This window comes from Primulina tabacum, chromosome 13, assembly GCF_025594145.1.
Source record: "Primulina tabacum isolate GXHZ01 chromosome 13, ASM2559414v2, whole genome shotgun sequence".
Classification (NCBI taxonomy): domain Eukaryota; kingdom Viridiplantae; phylum Streptophyta; class Magnoliopsida; order Lamiales; family Gesneriaceae; genus Primulina; species Primulina tabacum.
In genome coordinates, this window is record NC_134562.1 from 30,896,116 (window position 1) to 30,911,804 (window position 15,689).

Consider the following 15,689-nt stretch of genomic DNA (forward strand, 5'->3'; position numbering starts at 1 on the left):
AAAAATTATAAATTAATAGTGAGAAATAGAAGAATAATATTCCATAAATAAAGAATACATCTTCCAATCCACGAGGAAATACCAAACCATAAAAATCATACACAATAGTTTCTAATGGACTGACATCATTACAATATTTATGGAAAATTTTCCAATGCCAAACTATTTAATCATTATAGAAAGTATTCGAGATGATTGAAACTGTGAATGAAATATAATAAAAGAAGAAACTGCTTGATTTATCTGTTTTTAGCCCATGTTTTTTGAAGAGAGCTCAAGGAGGAAAATATCAAATAAAATGGTGAGTCACATATCATACATCCAAACAAATTTAGGTTGCGAGAAAATGAAAACTGAAGGGATGGCTACCTATTTCTTGTCCGCAACCAACCAGCAAAATGCTCCAGAATTACTCTATACAAATACCCTTTTTGTTTCTTCAGTTTGTTAACTCAGTCTACCTGGAAAAAGTAGGAGAACATTCAATCGACAAAAACACGAGGTTGAACAACAACAAACTCTATTACATCACAAATGCGATGCATCTGAAACTTGAACATTCACAAAGCAGTTACATTACACATGCAGTAACGTATCACAATGGCAGGTCTGTAGTCAAGCACGCTTGCATTGCTCCTAACAGTAACAATCCTTATTGCAAAAACAGGTTAACCTGACATTGTTTTACTAGGTACTAGTGTTCTAATAACCAGTATTGATTTGCACAGCTCGATTCACATTTGACCAAACAACCATTTCAAATGCCAGATCTGAGACTCATTTGTCGCCACCAATGATAATGCCACCAGTTTCACACCAGTTAAGCTGTGTGTGACGTAAGGACAGAGTAAAAAGAGAAGGTCAGCAAGGGTTGTACTATTAATGCAATTTGGGGTCAGAAACATCCAGTGAACAAAAACTTTTAATGTATTCATAACTCGCATCCTCTGCAAATTCAAATATAAATTTCAATTCCGTCATTCCTTCAACATCGATAGGATACCAAGGTACAGTGTCAGCACAGCTGCTGCCAAAACAAGATATCATAATTATAGAGTAATACAATGACAGAAGCACTAATTTTCCTTTCCTCGTCCCCTGCACTAATTCTTTAAATGCAGGAATCACGGATAAATCTGTGTGAGGTCGAAGCCTCCAAACAAAAGAATAGCCCGTATAAGATGTGATATATAACACATTCTCTACCCATTCTGTCAAAAACCATATATATGCGTATGTTCCTGAATGTTAAGCTCTCATATGATTAAACTATAGCCAATTGCTATCAATTGTGTTAAGTTGTCATAGAAACTGCCAAACTACCCAGTTCAACTCAAAATAGTCAACAGACTAACAAAAATTATTTGAAATTATTTATATTCGAGAATCGACAATGGAGAAGAGCAATCACAACTACGAAAGATCGGTAAGCAAGCAAAACTCACACAAATGATGTAGCAAAAACCATTGATAAAGATAAAGACTACAGAGGGAGTAGAACATGAACAAAACGAATGAAAAAAGTTTGGAATTGACCTTGGATTATAGCAGTGAGAATATAGTATTTTAAATTTTAAACAAGCACGAAATGATGTGAATTGTATAATTTAAGTCACTGTCTTCATCTAAATACACGATAGAGATTAATTAAGTTTATTACAAATAGGATGTCCAACATCAATGCCAAGCAGTTTAAGGTGAGTAATAGATGCCATTTAGGCAAACGAATCCAGGATAACACGGTACAGGAGAAAATTATTTGATTCAAGTAAAAATTTTCTTGTAGCTGAAGCTGGACCCTGGAATGAGCCATGAGGAGGCAGGGGGGTTTAGCAAGATGTTGGAAACAAATTAATCACTTTCATTTCGCCGTGTATGTACGTCTGTCAGTCTGTGCACGAATACATTCATCTTCAAACAGTTGATCATCCAGGACAGGAGGATACAAATCAAAATGATGAGAGTCCCACGTACAAGTTATTGTTTTTTGCAATTAAGAATCTTTTACATTGCACAAAAACTTCAAAACTAACCACTATGGCACTATGATAGTGGTACTTGGTTGTTCATCAATATGCATTTCCTAACCGGCACAATTCACAAAATTATTCCACCACCAAACATTTTTAAGCCACAAAAGTGAGAATTGAACATGTTCGACCTGTTTCTTTAACACGAGATATGCCTCGATATCAGAAATGTAAATTTTGGAGTATTACTCGTAACAATAACATCTGCTTTCCTAGCGTTAAACACACCAAGATCGTTTTATTACTTTATTCATTACTCTTGTTGATTGGAAAAATCTTCTAATATATGAATCTTTAACTCTCTCACACCCAATGTACCCAAAAGCCAAGACTAAGTGGTCAGTCCATGGCAACCAACAGCCCCATCACTGGGCTGATTGGCTGCACCTGATTACCATCTTTATTCCAGATAAGTTGAAGCAACAAAATTAGAAAAAACAAAACTTTCACAAATTTGTCTTAAAAAATTCAAAAGATAATGCACTGCATTTATACAATAAAACATGATAAAAACAGCACATCACCTCAACACAGAAGTGAGGGGAAAAAAAGAACACTTAAATCACAGCAAGGACATACTTCAATCGAGGTCCTCCTCACTAGCCTGCCCTCTTCCTCCTCCTCCTCCTCCTCCTCCTGAGTTAGGATTGGATGCTCCGCTGTTACTATTGTTGGTGTTGGTGTTGGTGTTCCCTCCATCGCTACTACCAGCTCCTCCACCCCCGCTACCGCTTGTTTCTGCTGGTGAACCAAATCCTCTAAGAAGCCATGGGAACGATATCCTAAACCTCCTTTCCACTGTCCTTGGTGTCTGTGGATTAGCGTTATCGTCATCATAAATGCTCTCCAGACTTCCACCACCGGACCCCAAACCTATATTGATACTACTATCACTGTTCCTTCTACCATTATCATTCAACTGCCCTGTTTTCCGGTTCTCGTAATCTTGGTCATCGGTAGGTAACTCATATCGACAAACCGGGCAAGAGTTATGCAGCTCAAGCCAAGGCACTATACAATCCCTGTGGTAGATATGTTTGCAAGGCATTTGTTTAGCCAGCTCATTCAACTCAAAACTATCTTTACAAACAGCACATTGAGATGAATCCGATGCCAACATCTCATCGCTAATTTTAATATCCGGCAATCCCTCCATCGCAGATTTCGAAGCAGGAGGTGTCCCATAACGATTTGGATCATTCTCCGCAAGCTGCTGTATCAATTGCTCCAAACCAGGCCCCATGAAATAATCCCCCAAATTCGTTGGAAGCCTAAAGTCGACCGCTCCACCACCTGTTCCACCTCCTCCAGGCGTTTCAAACACAAGCTGAATATTTGCCCCCCTCGCCTCTAAATTATTGATGTAATTATTCAGAAAAGCATATGGATTAAATTCGTTGGGGGATCGGTCTCCGAAAAGCGCAGACAGATCGTCAAATGCTTCCAATCCGCCGCTGCCGGAGGAAGAGGAGAAGATAAAGGGGAAAGGCGGTAAAATCTCCTCGAAAGAGCGGTTAGGTCCGACGTTATTAGTGTTTGATGGAGGCGCGGTGTCCGATTCCTCCAAAAACCCACCTTGACAGATCGGGCAAACAAGCTCCGCCTCTGGCAACGGTTCAGGCGTGATGCTGACTTGCCGCTCGCATTGGTAGCAGAAATAAAGCTGCGGAGCGGCGGCGGCGATAGTTCCCGGCGAAGACATAATAATCCTGGATTCCGCGAGTATCTAGATGAAGCTATGTCTTCCGATTGTGAGACAGAGAAATGGATTTCTCGGATTGGGAAGAATTTGGGAAGACGAATTCGGGCGGAGGAAAATGGAAGACCAAAGAAAGACGTACAGTGCAGTGGTGGCGGATTAGAAAATTTTTATGTTCTGTTGATCGCCTTCTAGTATATTACGATTGCAACCAAAAACGTATTGTCTTTTTTTAATCTTATGAAGTCGCTACTTTCTGCTAAAATTTAGTCAGATCTCAAATGAGGTAAATTGGTCATCATTATCTTAATTGATGAATATTTTGGAATCAAAGTTTTAGCAATATAATAAATGTGTAATTTTTATTATATTGTAGGATAGAACTTTTTTGTTTAATTTAAAATTATAGTTTATAATAATGATGTAATTCAAATATTCTAAATTTTATATCATTATATTAGTTAAAATATCACGTTTCGACATAACAATTATTACATCATAACATATATTAATTACGATTATCTCTATATTGAATGAATTGACTGTGTTTGACTTAAAAATGAGGACTTGTTTTAAATTAGAGGAAAAAAATTGTAATGATCTTTGATCACGTGTAAAAATTGGTGATTTTTATATTATAAAAATTCTTATACGAGAGTCTCGCGGATCAATTTTGTTAAACAGTCCAATCTTATATAATCAACAAAAAAAATTTACTTTTTATGTCAAAATTATTAATTTTCAATGTAGTTATAGATCAAATCCATCTGTCTCACGGATATAAAACAATAAGAACTATCTCCTTTTTTAGATAATATGTTAATTTAAAGTTTTTTTTAACGAGGATTATTGAAATATGAGAAGGACGTTGATTTATTTCCATGATCTTGAAACCTTCCAAAGGGACGAAATGGTGATCTCAAAACATGAATAAAGAGGATTTTAAAGAAAACATGAATTAAGAAGTGAAGAAATATTTCTTCTAATGTATCACAATATCTGAAATTATTGTATTTTTCAGTTATTATATGAAAAAAAAAATTAAAATTGTTAAATCATGTATCATTCAAGATTAGAAATTACTGTATTTTTCAGTTAATTTTAAACGAAATCTACTTACAAACTAAAAACTTATAAAAAGCTGGTATATATAAACATGTGGCTGACTGAAAATAAGATAATACATACCATATCATATAAAAAAGACTAAAAATGTTTATATCAAATAAAGAGTATCAAATTCTTTTTTATTATCATTCGAAATGGATGATGTAGATTTAAGCTAGGGATTTCAGTCAGATCGTTTGAAATTTATCGGCCCAATCACAATCTTAGAATGTGCTCCATTGAACAATTATTTGATTTAAATTTGGATTAATTTCAGATTCATTCTTGTGAAACGTATGCAAAATAATATTAACAATTGTGAGTACTTAAGATTCATCAAACATATCATTGTCGGAATCTATTGTCAAATCAATTCCCTTCAGTTTGATGTCTATTCACCCAAAGATTCAAATTGGGACAATTAGAATCATACAGAACAGGATCATACAAACGTACAAAGATGACTTCGTAAAACTTATTATTAACATTTGATAACACGGGAAAGCCTCTCGAAAAAGATGTTGCACATGCTTGTGCTGAACAACAACATCTCCCTCATCCACTCTGGTGCCACTTTTTCAAACGTCCCTAACGACAGCACCCGGTATACGAGTTCTGCTTCTCCGTGCGTGTTAGGTACCCATGTCAAACTGAAAGAATAACCTGCTAGAGAAAATTCTAGTGAGTCGGGTAAGAGAATCAGCTATTTGTAATGTAAATTTGACCTCAATAATCCTAGTATATAGCCCAGCATAATTGAAGATTACCACTTGATTGGTGTAGCGCCTGTATGCATGGTTTACTACTTTGTTTACGAGGGGAGAATTTCATGCCATGTACTGACTCGACAAGGCATTGAAACATGCAGTAAACAGCGTTACTGTCTGTGGCATCACCACCCACCATCAAAATAGCAAGTAAATTTCAAGGTTGCCGGACAATGTCGAGATAAGCGATTAATGTCGATACAAGCGATATGTTTGCCTTTTGGAACATACCTGGACTGTTGATCTTCATTTGACAACCACGCTGGATCATTGACATAATAATAGTTAGGCTAAAGTAGAATGGCACGCTTCTAGTAAACTAAATTCAATGTACATACCTGTTGGATGCTCAGAGGAGCACAATCTGTCGGACGCCCATGCTCCCCATCAACATGAGCATTGGCTGTGCCTTCAGTTATACGCTCAAGTTTACGTTTTTTTGCTGATCTAAGTACATACTTGCTAGATGTTCCTTCAGCTGGAGAATCTTGATGTGAAGTTCGCTGCTCGCTTTCAATTTCCTGATTCACAGGACAGTTTGAGCATTCTTGTAATTCAACCTTCCGAAGCTTTGAAATTTCTTTGGAGAGTTCCTTGTCTACAATATCATGGAACACAAATTATTTAGAACTGACACAAAGCAAGTGTCTTGAGGAACTTTCTGAAATAATAAGTAACAATAGAACGCAAGGGTACCATAAAGAGTTTTTTTAAGCTCATGTGATAGAGTATTTTAACCAAGTGACAAGAGTGCTAATATGAAGAGTATTCTACCCGAGTAACAAGCACGATAACAAAAGATAACTCATCTTTATGAACCAAAAATTGGTCGTGATAATGATAAGTCAAGGCCTTATTTACCTATGGTTTTGGAATATCCAAGCATATTCAGATTAAAAGACAGTTTCCACTTTCCAGGGTTAGTAATGGTATAATTGGGTTCTGTGAGAAAATGTTCCCTACTTCAGAGGTCAGTCAGCAGTTAAACAGAAGTCTTCAAAATCTACACTATGATGCAATGATAGCAACTGTTGGACTTTTAACTTAGGAAAGAAGTACAGAAAGTTCATGGTCACAACTATTGCATTCATGACTTGAAAGAGAATGATGATGTATCCTTACTTTTCTGATTTTCTTCCATCAAAAGCTTTTGGCACTGAATATGTTGTTCATCACTAGAAGATCTGTAGCCAAAATATGTGCAAAAATGAAACGAGATCTGGTAATACACTAATACCTAAAGATTACCACATGGTAATGAATAAATGCGTGCCTTGTATCAGCCAGTCCACTTTTCAAGTCGTCTACTTGACCACGTAGGTTGTGGTTTTCACTTTTCAAGTCGTCTACTTGTCCACGTAGCTTGTCGTTTTCACTTTTCAAGTATTCTATCATTTCATCTGCAGCTACATTTAAGAGAAGTATTGAACACATGAGAAAAATCATAACTCCTGAGTAATTATAAAGAGTGCGCATTAACATAAAATAAGGGAGGATGCATGTACGGTTTTTAAACTATGAAATGACCAACAAGAAGCTAAACAGCAAAGAAAACAGAACAAAAAAGGGGAAAAAGAAAGAGAGTAAGTTGATGTTATACCAGCAACATAATTCATGAATTTTAGTTCTTGCTCGCGATTTAGCTTGTCTAGTGGGGATTCTTTTTCTTTCTGACAAAATAAGAAAGAAGTAGCTCAAATATAACAATAAAACTCAATTCCATACAATCGCACATATATAATGTTAAGACATTACAATTAATGAAATGGTGTATAAATGAAATAAAGTAAATGGGAAACAAAATTAGCCCAGCAGCTGGTTCAGCAACCAAGCACAACAGTGTTGAGAGCTGCACCGATAGAGCTAGCCTTCTCTCAAAAGATCAGCAGAGAGGCATGAAATTAGTACCGATGTGGTAGTTCTCGAGCACAAGAAATAACTCCGAATGACTCGTAGGTAACACAGTATACTCTATAGACTTTAACTCCAATTCAGGAGAGACAAATGCTCAGGTTGTTCTTACCGAACCCTATTTGGGAGGGGACAGAGTTCTGATTTTGATTTGTAAAAACAGAATAGACACTTTTGAGACCAGGAAAATTCATAATTTCCCTAATACAAATTCCCCATCTCGCTCAGGTGCTTTGAAAATCAATGACAAACCGTTTCCATGGCACATTTAAAACCAAAAACAATTGAGCACAAGTTGTTGCTTGAGATGAACAAAATATGTGCCTGGATATTATCACTTCGAACAAACAACGACTAAAGAAACAGCAATGTCAGTAATAAGCTAAAATGACAAGAGAATATGGAAGAAAAAATTTTCAAAATCCGGATGTTTCGACGACAAGCTGCCTATTCCAAATACAGGTCATTAAGACCTCACTACTCCACCGCCAGATGAAAGGTCACTTACATGAATTTCTAATCATACCCAATCACGAAAATAAATAGTTCAAATCTGTCCCTTATTTGTTCCTCAACTCAATTTCAAATGATTCCCATATTTACTTACTCAAGCCACCATTTTCCTTCGCAATAGTCCAAATATCTCCAACACACAAAGTACATAGTGGTAGAAAGAGAGACCTTGAGCTTGGAGTATTTGCTGTAGAGCTTTGCATAAATCGCCTCCATCTAAAATCAACAAAAACAACAAAGCAAAAAAACAAGTAAATTCAGCAAAAACAAAAACTTTCATCAAATCCGTTCCGAAGCAAAAATGAACATTATGTATCCCCTGAGTCAAATCCTTTCAGATTATTAGGTACTTACAGAAAAAAAAAATCTGGAGTATTTTGGTCGAACACCTTACTGGCATGGGCCGAACCCGCAGATTCGATGAAGCACAAGAAAAATGGAGCCGCGAGAAGCTAGAGAGAAAGAAGCGAAGGAGAGAGATACCTGAAAATTGCAGTCTCCGTTTCGGAATCGATGAAATTGAAATTCTGACGAGATCTGTTCAAGTTTTGGAAATTTTGAATATATATATCGGTTTTCTTTAATTATAAAATAATAATAATAAAATAATAATAATAATAATAATATCAATAATAACAATTACTAAGCAGTAAGGACTGAGGAGGGACATAATTATATAATTATTGGAAAGTGTAATTTGTATTAATCACACTACAACTTATCATTTTATATATTTTCAAAATTATCCTTCATTTTTTTCACATCAATTACTATAATAATTATATTTTAAAATTTAATAATAATTTTTGCCTTATATAATAATTATAACCTCATTATTTAACTATATAATTTAAAATACACCTTAAATTTTGTTAAGAGATAAATTTGATTTGATTTCAATAGCTGATCGAAACAATTTAAGTTCTTAATGTGTTTAATTTGATATAAATCATTTAGTGTTTTGGTAACAGTGTAAATTTAATCTTTTAACATGTACAGTAATTGAAGCAATCACCAAACAATCTTGGCAAAAACTTGTGTGAGACGGTCTCACGGGTCGTATTTTGTGATGCAGATCTCTTATTTGGGTCATCCATGAAAAATATTACTTTTTATGCTAAGAGTATTACTTTTTATTGTGAATGTCGATAGGGTTGACCTGTCTCACAGATAAAGATTCGTGAGACAGTCTCACAAGAGACCTACTAAACAATCTTAATCTCAATAATTATATTTCTTGCCGTCAATGGGAACGAACTCGTGATCTTTGCTCCAATACCTATTGTAAGACTTAGCGCTTGCCATTTGGTCAAAATTTATATCTAATGATAATTGTGTGACTCTAATATTTTAAATTGTACAATATTTCAAGTATCACGTTTTGAATACTCTACTCATCTGGAACAATTATTGTATCCAACATATATTTTAAATCTTTAATTTTGCTATTTTGATTATTAGAATTAATTTTTGTGAAACAAACAATTTTTTAATCATAATAAACCATTAAATTTTCAAAGTTATTATATTGAATATATTTTATTTAGTTGTTGTATATTTAAACATGTTAAATTAAAAGTATAATTAATTATAAATTAGAAAATTTATAATACATGAAAATTTGCTAGAAAACAGGTTTAAAATATTATAATATAAATTTATTATTTTTATTGTTGCATAAATTATTATACATCCTAATAATTTTATATATTTGTAAAATAAATATCAATTTGATTTATTTTCAATAATTGATTCAACCAATTTAAGTTAAGTTCGCATTTTAATTTGTTTAATTTGATATAAATTACTTAGTATTATAAACATATTTTTAATTAATTATGTTAATTTATTTAAAAAAAATTAAAATATTACATATATATATATTTATATTTTAAAATAAATATATATTGTAAAATTAAATCTTTAATTTTTCTATCATAATAAATAACTAATTTACAAAGTCGTTAAAATTTTGAATATATTTTATTTAGTTAGCAAATATCTGACATGTTGTATAGTTAAATATGTTAAAAATGTAATTTTATTAAAAATTATAAAAAAATTTAATACATACAAATATTTTAGAAAAAACATTATTTTAAAGTTTATATTTTTTATTGTTTCATAAATTTAACTTAATTAAAAATTATAAAATTTTTATTTCATATAAATATTTTAGAAAAAAATTTATTTTAAAGTTTTGATAATATAAATATATTTTTTACTGTTGTATAAATTTTGATTTTCAGAAATTTTATACATCCCAATATTTTGATATATTTGTAAAAAAATAAAAACTAAAATTTTATGTACCTACGAAACCTTGAGATATTTATTATTTTATGTTTACAAAATATGGCAAATTTTAAAAATGTTAAATTATTTACTGTTTTTAAAAATACAATTTTTAGTTGATGATGTACAAAAAATTTGCATTTAAATTTTTGGATATAAATCAAGATTTTGTAATTTTAAAAAAAAAAAGTAGTTGTAAAGATAAATTTATCTAGCAATTGTCTAATTGGATGAGGCTGAGTGTTATAAATACTTTTTGGAGAGTAAATAAAACTATTATTATTATTATTATTAAGAGAAAATATATATTTTTGTCTTATATGTGTGTCGTTTTGTGATTTTGTTCTTCTATGTTATTAAATTTCAATCTTAATAACGTATCTTCCAATTTTTAACAATTTTATATATATTTTAATGAAAGTTTTGATTTGGAACGACACATCACTGCTCCAATGATTTCACATCAACCACGTAAAAAAGACTATAATTGTTAAAAGAATAATGTATTATGTTTGAAACTTCACAACATAAATGACCAACGTCGAAAAGTGAAACATACCAACAAAAAAAAAAAAAAATTTCCCCGTTAAGATATATGAATTTTTAACTTTCGTAATTACTGATACACATTGTAAATAAATCAATTCCATCATGTTTATAAATCACGAACAAAGACCCCGCTTTATAACAAATGTTAAAATTTTTGTTTTCTTATTTGTGGAAGATCGAGTTTGAGATTTGTCTGTTATTGATCTTGTGCTTAACCACTAGATTTGCAGACAAAAATTGCCTTTCATGTTTATACCTGCAACCCACTTAGAACTAGAAGATTTCTTACATCTTATTACAATTTTGACAAGTGAAACATCGCATCCTAGTTAATAATTACGTATCAAAGATTAAGAATTTAAAAAATTAGTAAGAGGCAGGATCTTTGTTCCAAGACAAGTATGCTGGATCCCCTAAAGGCCTGCACAGATCATCAAAACTAAATATAATTAGCTTCACTTTTCATTGACCCAAACTCTTAAAATTTAACTGAATCTGCACATTAACTAGACACCTTGGCCTGAGGAGATACACGAGGATGAAAGCTATAGCAAGAAACATGCAAATACCACCAACTGTGATGTAAATTTTTCCCAAGAAATCGTTCTTTCCGCCGATCCAAGTTGTTGTAGATATCACTAAATTCTTTTTCCCATCGAAAGAATAGGTGTTGTAGTTATTTTCTATCACTACTGTTATCTTCCCATTGGCTTCGAGATCAGTCTCAATCCTCCCGTAGAGTTTCCGAAAATTGGGCAATGCTGCTGTTCGCATCCAAACAAGAAGATCTTCTTGTTCACTCAACTGCAGATAAGATAGGAAAATATGTGCATATAGATAAAGATAGGAGGAGCTAAGGGGGAAAATTTCTCTCTTAAAGTTAAAAAACATGATTTAACTTTTTAAAAAATAAATCAAGTTGCCTCCCTTTCATCCCCTCTCTCCATTGAATCACTGGAATCGCCAATAAGTATGAGGTGAAGTTGGACTAACGGGTATGCTCTCGTTGAGTTTTGCGCCCCCAATAAGGCCTCGAGTTTGGAAGTTTTTCGGATATACATTGGATCCGAATTTATGTGTTCTGTCGCTTTTCCATGCGATGTCTTTCTTGTTGATTGGTATGGCGTTCCCATTTATTGAAATGGCGTATGTGTCATTGAATAAACTCCATGCGACTAGACCACAAGGAACAATGGGCTTGCGATCATCACTGAAAGCTTCTGGCTCACATGTCTTTGTCTTTTGCTCATATTCTGGGCTCTTGTACTGCTCATCACTTCTACTTTTTACATATCTGCATCAAGAATAGGAAATTTAACTCAAAAGGAGAGTTAAAAAAATAGTTAAAATAAATGAAACAAACAATTTTACGAACCGGCGATGGTTCTGATAGAAATCATCCAGCTGATAGTACACAAAAATTGGCTGCTTCATCTTCTTTGGAACCTGGGGACAATTGACTATTCAAACACTTAATTCAACCAGAGTAACAGAACGAAAAGGGATTAAAAAGGCTATTAAAGCACAAAAACGAGGCTAACAATCAAGGTCCTGGTACAGGTTTTGTTCGTTCTGGCATCCTGGATATGTCCAATCCTCTCGAGATGTGCAGCTTCATCATCATTGACATTTGAAGAAATGCAAACCTCATCGTATCTGTTCAACAACCTACCAATATGTTAAACAAACAGACAGTCAGCCATAGGCATCAAATATATCTGAAAATTGTCACCAAGAGTCAGGATGAACTCTATAACGAAATATGTTTGAAATTCTATGCCCAACTTTTCAAAACTTCCAGTCTCATCACCACCACTCAAGCTGATTCATACTAAAATAATCATCACCATTCTACATAACAGAGAGACCAACAGATTTGTATGCTTGACTTTCCCACTCAACTTACTCACGATATCAGTAAGCAAACCAACATGAAATCGAATACGGGAGGCTCCATTGTAGCTGAACTAGATTTAGACTAAAATTACAGTACATTAGGACAGAACCAGAAGGAACAGCTGCATCCCAAAAACTAAGAGGAAATCAAAATCCTGATTCCGTCCCTACTCAAAATATTGAAGTATAGCGGTCAATATACGATATAAATATAATATTTACGCCATCAGATGCGGACAAAGAGGAGAGGCCGATTGGAACAAAGGTAATGCCAATAAAGATGAAAGTTGATATAACCTGAATCGAATAAAAAGATACAACAATTAGCTAATTAATCAACAATTTTAATGGAAATGCATAAGAAGACAATAAACTTAGATAAAGTACTGAAAATCTTACCAGTCCTGGAGTTAGAATCGGCTTGCATGCAGGAAGTTCTTGCTGGGTAAACCTAGAATCTGAAAAAAAAATGGAATTTTTAAAAAATATCAGATAAATTCAAGAAAAAAATTAATAAATAGATTATCAAAATCCCACATAAAATACAACGCACGGATTATAAATTACATCCTAAAAAATGAAAAACGAATAAATTTACATCTAGGTTTCTTGGATTTCTTGGAAGATGATTGGGAGGCTCCATCTCCAGAGCTCATCGCGCAAATTATGAACAAACAGAAATCACCCTTTTATGCAATCGGTTATACAATGCGCATAACTCTTCTAAATTGTGTGATTTCGGGAAGGGAAGGAAAATTTCCAGCATCTGATTGCATGGATTACGCTTCAGTTTCCTTTATCGTTTCGTTTCATTTTTCTATTTTTCAAATAGAGATATTTTTGAAATTAAAGTATTTTATCCGAAAATAAAAGGTCGTTGGAGAATGAAACGCGGGCGATAACTGAAAATATTCTTTTTTTTTAATAAAAAATCTGAAAATATAAATATTTGGCTTTTGTGATATAAATTAATAAAGAAATGTATGTTAAGTGATATCGTCATTCAATGGTGGGAATTTTTTTGGCAATACCATTATTTTTATTTATCTATTATATAATAATCTATACTTCTCCTGGCTAAAAAAATTATGAATTTTAGCAAATTTATTCAATTACAAATTTATTTGAAACAGGAATCTAAATTTTGGAACCATGCATCAAATCAATAATTAAAGAACAAGTCATACATTTTGAATATACCAAAAACAACGTATACATACATCATTTGGTATGATCGATAAGATTTGATATATTTGTTTCATTTCGCATTGACCCGAGTTCTATAATAATTAGAGTTAAAAATAATTATATTACTTATATCTTTGAATCATTTCCCTTTTCAATCACCCATCCCAAGTGTGCATATTTCTAGCTGTACAATCTAGTTTTGGAAGATTTTACATAGACATATGAAAGACATGATCCACGTAAAACCATGGACAAACCGATTAAGGGACGTCGGAATCTACGATGACGTGACCTCTCCGATGCATAAGGGACAAATAATAGGAGAAGTATAAAAAAAGATGTAAAGCTAGGGAAAAACCCTCATATGTAATGTGTGTTTTTTATCGGGGAAAATGCTAATAAATAATAAAAATTCATATTTTTTATTTTATTAAATAAATTTCCTTAGTTAAAATTTTTTAATCTCAAAATGTCCGATAACAGTGTCGATTAATATGATTCTTGTTGTTTGGGATGTGTACTTCTCGAAATTCTGGAACAGAGCAACAACAACAATTCTTTAAGCCGAGGCAATGATAAATCTTTTATCCGCAAGACGATATTGCTCGTATACAAGTGCTTTACGTTAACGACAATCGTCTCTAAGATACAACGACTTCTATCAAGAGTAGTAGCACAACAAACTCTTGATTGCAACGAACAAAAATTGTAATAACTTTCAAGTGAGTAGAAACGAAAATTTGCAGCAATATGTAGAAGGAATTCGATGCAAAAGTCCCCAAATGAATGCATGTAATGGATATTTATAGAGCATCAAAGGTGTCCAAACAAAGGTGCATCCTTTGTTGAATAGACGTGTTGATTCGGTGAAAGAACGCAACCATTGGAGTAGGGACACCCTATGGATGAATGGACACCCATTCATGTATGCAATGGCTTGGATAACATCAATCTGCACAAAAGGCAATCGACTTTCTGAAGAACCAAAGCCAAAGGATGCGTATGGTGTTTGGAGCATTTAGAACCAGAGGCGCGCGCGCGCGCACGACAATACGCGCGGCCGCGCGCATGATTCTGTTTGCGCACGCTAAAACCAGTGTGGCGCGCGCAGCTGCGCGACATCATGTGCGGCCGCGCGATGCCTTCTGTTCTCCTGCACTGGAAGCGCAAGAACACGCGCAAGGGCGCGCCAGCTTCTGTTCGGACACCAACAAAATTTATTCCTTCAAATAAATTTGGTCCAAAAAGATTAACATTGATCAAAGACCACACCTCACCTCACCGCACCGTGCCGAGCCGGGCCGGGCAGGCGCGCTTTTGTGTGTTTAATTCACCAAGACCTAGCCTAGCAGCGTCTTCCCCCTTCTAAAAACTTCGGTATCCCTTGGGGCCCAAACCCATAGTCCACACTAGAACTAATAAGGAGGAGTAACTTTCTCTAGGCTTACAATGTGGGACAACCAAATTTCCATTTTATTCACCTTTTCTCTAACAATCCCCCACATGGATGAAATTAATGCATGGATGTAGATTCACTTGAAAGTTCTTATGAACTATTATTGCATCGGGAAAGGTAGATTTTTGCTTTGAACCTTCCGTAGTAAAATACTATCGGATTTACTAGTTGCTTAGTGACGTGATGTCTTGAACTATTCAACCGTTTATGTAAACCAAGTCAACATTATTTACACAACAATAATTCTAACATATTTTGTTCTCATGTTGTGTCCGTTT

At 33.8% G+C, this 15,689-nt stretch overlaps 3 protein-coding genes across 5 annotated transcripts; all 3 read right to left on the minus strand.

Annotated features, from left to right (window-relative positions):
* Nucleotides 1–220: 220 nt before the first annotated feature.
* On the minus strand, nt 221–3,912 carry LOC142522677 (E3 ubiquitin-protein ligase RING1-like). 2 transcript variants are annotated; one of them, XR_012814500.1, is made up of 2 exons: nt 2,555–3,912; nt 221–461 (listed from the first exon to the last, which is right to left on the minus strand). XR_012814500.1 is itself a non-coding variant. In XM_075626209.1 (2 exons), exon 1 carries the CDS (start codon nt 3,730–3,732, stop codon nt 2,611–2,613), a length of 1,122 nt encoding a protein of 373 aa, XP_075482324.1. In that variant the 5' UTR covers nt 3,733–3,912; the 3' UTR covers nt 221–461; nt 2,610. The 2 variants fall into 2 exon arrangements, 1 of the variants encoding a protein (XP_075482324.1); XM_075626209.1 differs by having other exon boundaries at nt 2,610–3,912.
* Nucleotides 3,913–5,140: 1,228 nt separating this feature from the next.
* On the minus strand, nt 5,141–8,536 carry LOC142523196 (uncharacterized). 2 transcript variants are annotated; one of them, XM_075626857.1, is made up of 10 exons: nt 8,422–8,536; nt 8,196–8,243; nt 7,204–7,273; nt 6,877–7,009; nt 6,726–6,787; nt 6,465–6,545; nt 5,942–6,201; nt 5,835–5,865; nt 5,604–5,720; nt 5,141–5,502 (listed from the first exon to the last, which is right to left on the minus strand). In XM_075626857.1, the coding sequence occupies exons 1-10, from the start codon at nt 8,425–8,427 to the stop codon at nt 5,318–5,320; spliced, it is 993 nt and encodes a 330-aa protein (XP_075482972.1). In that variant the 5' UTR covers nt 8,428–8,536; the 3' UTR covers nt 5,141–5,317. The 2 variants fall into 2 exon arrangements, with proteins under 2 accessions (XP_075482972.1, XP_075482973.1); XM_075626858.1 differs by having other exon boundaries at nt 5,141–5,499; nt 8,422–8,519.
* Nucleotides 8,537–11,022: 2,486 nt separating this feature from the next.
* On the minus strand, nt 11,023–13,632 carry LOC142523018 (ALA-interacting subunit 3-like). Its single transcript, XM_075626655.1, has 8 exons — nt 13,366–13,632; nt 13,167–13,225; nt 12,970–13,064; nt 12,413–12,527; nt 12,247–12,317; nt 11,865–12,165; nt 11,386–11,675; nt 11,023–11,292 (listed from the first exon to the last, which is right to left on the minus strand). Exons 1-8 carry the CDS (start codon nt 13,421–13,423, stop codon nt 11,238–11,240), a joined length of 1,044 nt encoding a protein of 347 aa, XP_075482770.1. The 5' UTR covers nt 13,424–13,632; the 3' UTR covers nt 11,023–11,237.
* Nucleotides 13,633–15,689: the final 2,057 nt, after the last annotated feature.

Excerpts from the sequence above, each read along its gene's own strand:
- LOC142523018 (XM_075626655.1), bottom strand. The coding sequence starts at position 13,423 with ATGAGCTCTGGAGATGGAGCCTCCCAATCATCTTCCAAGAAATCCAAG. Across the intron at positions 13,065-13,166 it reads CGATTCTAACTCCAGGACTG|GTTATATCAACTTTCATCTT; the intron begins GTAAGATTTTCA and ends TATTCGATTCAG. Across the intron at positions 12,528-12,969 it reads GTAAATATTATATTTATATC|ATACGATGAGGTTTGCATTT; the intron begins GTATATTGACCG and ends GTTGTTGAACAG.
- LOC142522677 (XM_075626209.1), bottom strand. The coding sequence starts at position 3,732 with ATGTCTTCGCCGGGAACTATCGCCGCCGCCGCTCCGCAGCTTTATTTC.
- LOC142523196 (XM_075626857.1), bottom strand. Across the intron at positions 7,010-7,203 it reads ATTCATGAATTATGTTGCTG|CTGCAGATGAAATGATAGAA; the intron begins GTATAACATCAA and ends TCTTAAATGTAG. Across the intron at positions 6,788-6,876 it reads AGTGGACTGGCTGATACAAG|ATCTTCTAGTGATGAACAAC; the intron begins GCACGCATTTAT and ends TTTTGGCTACAG.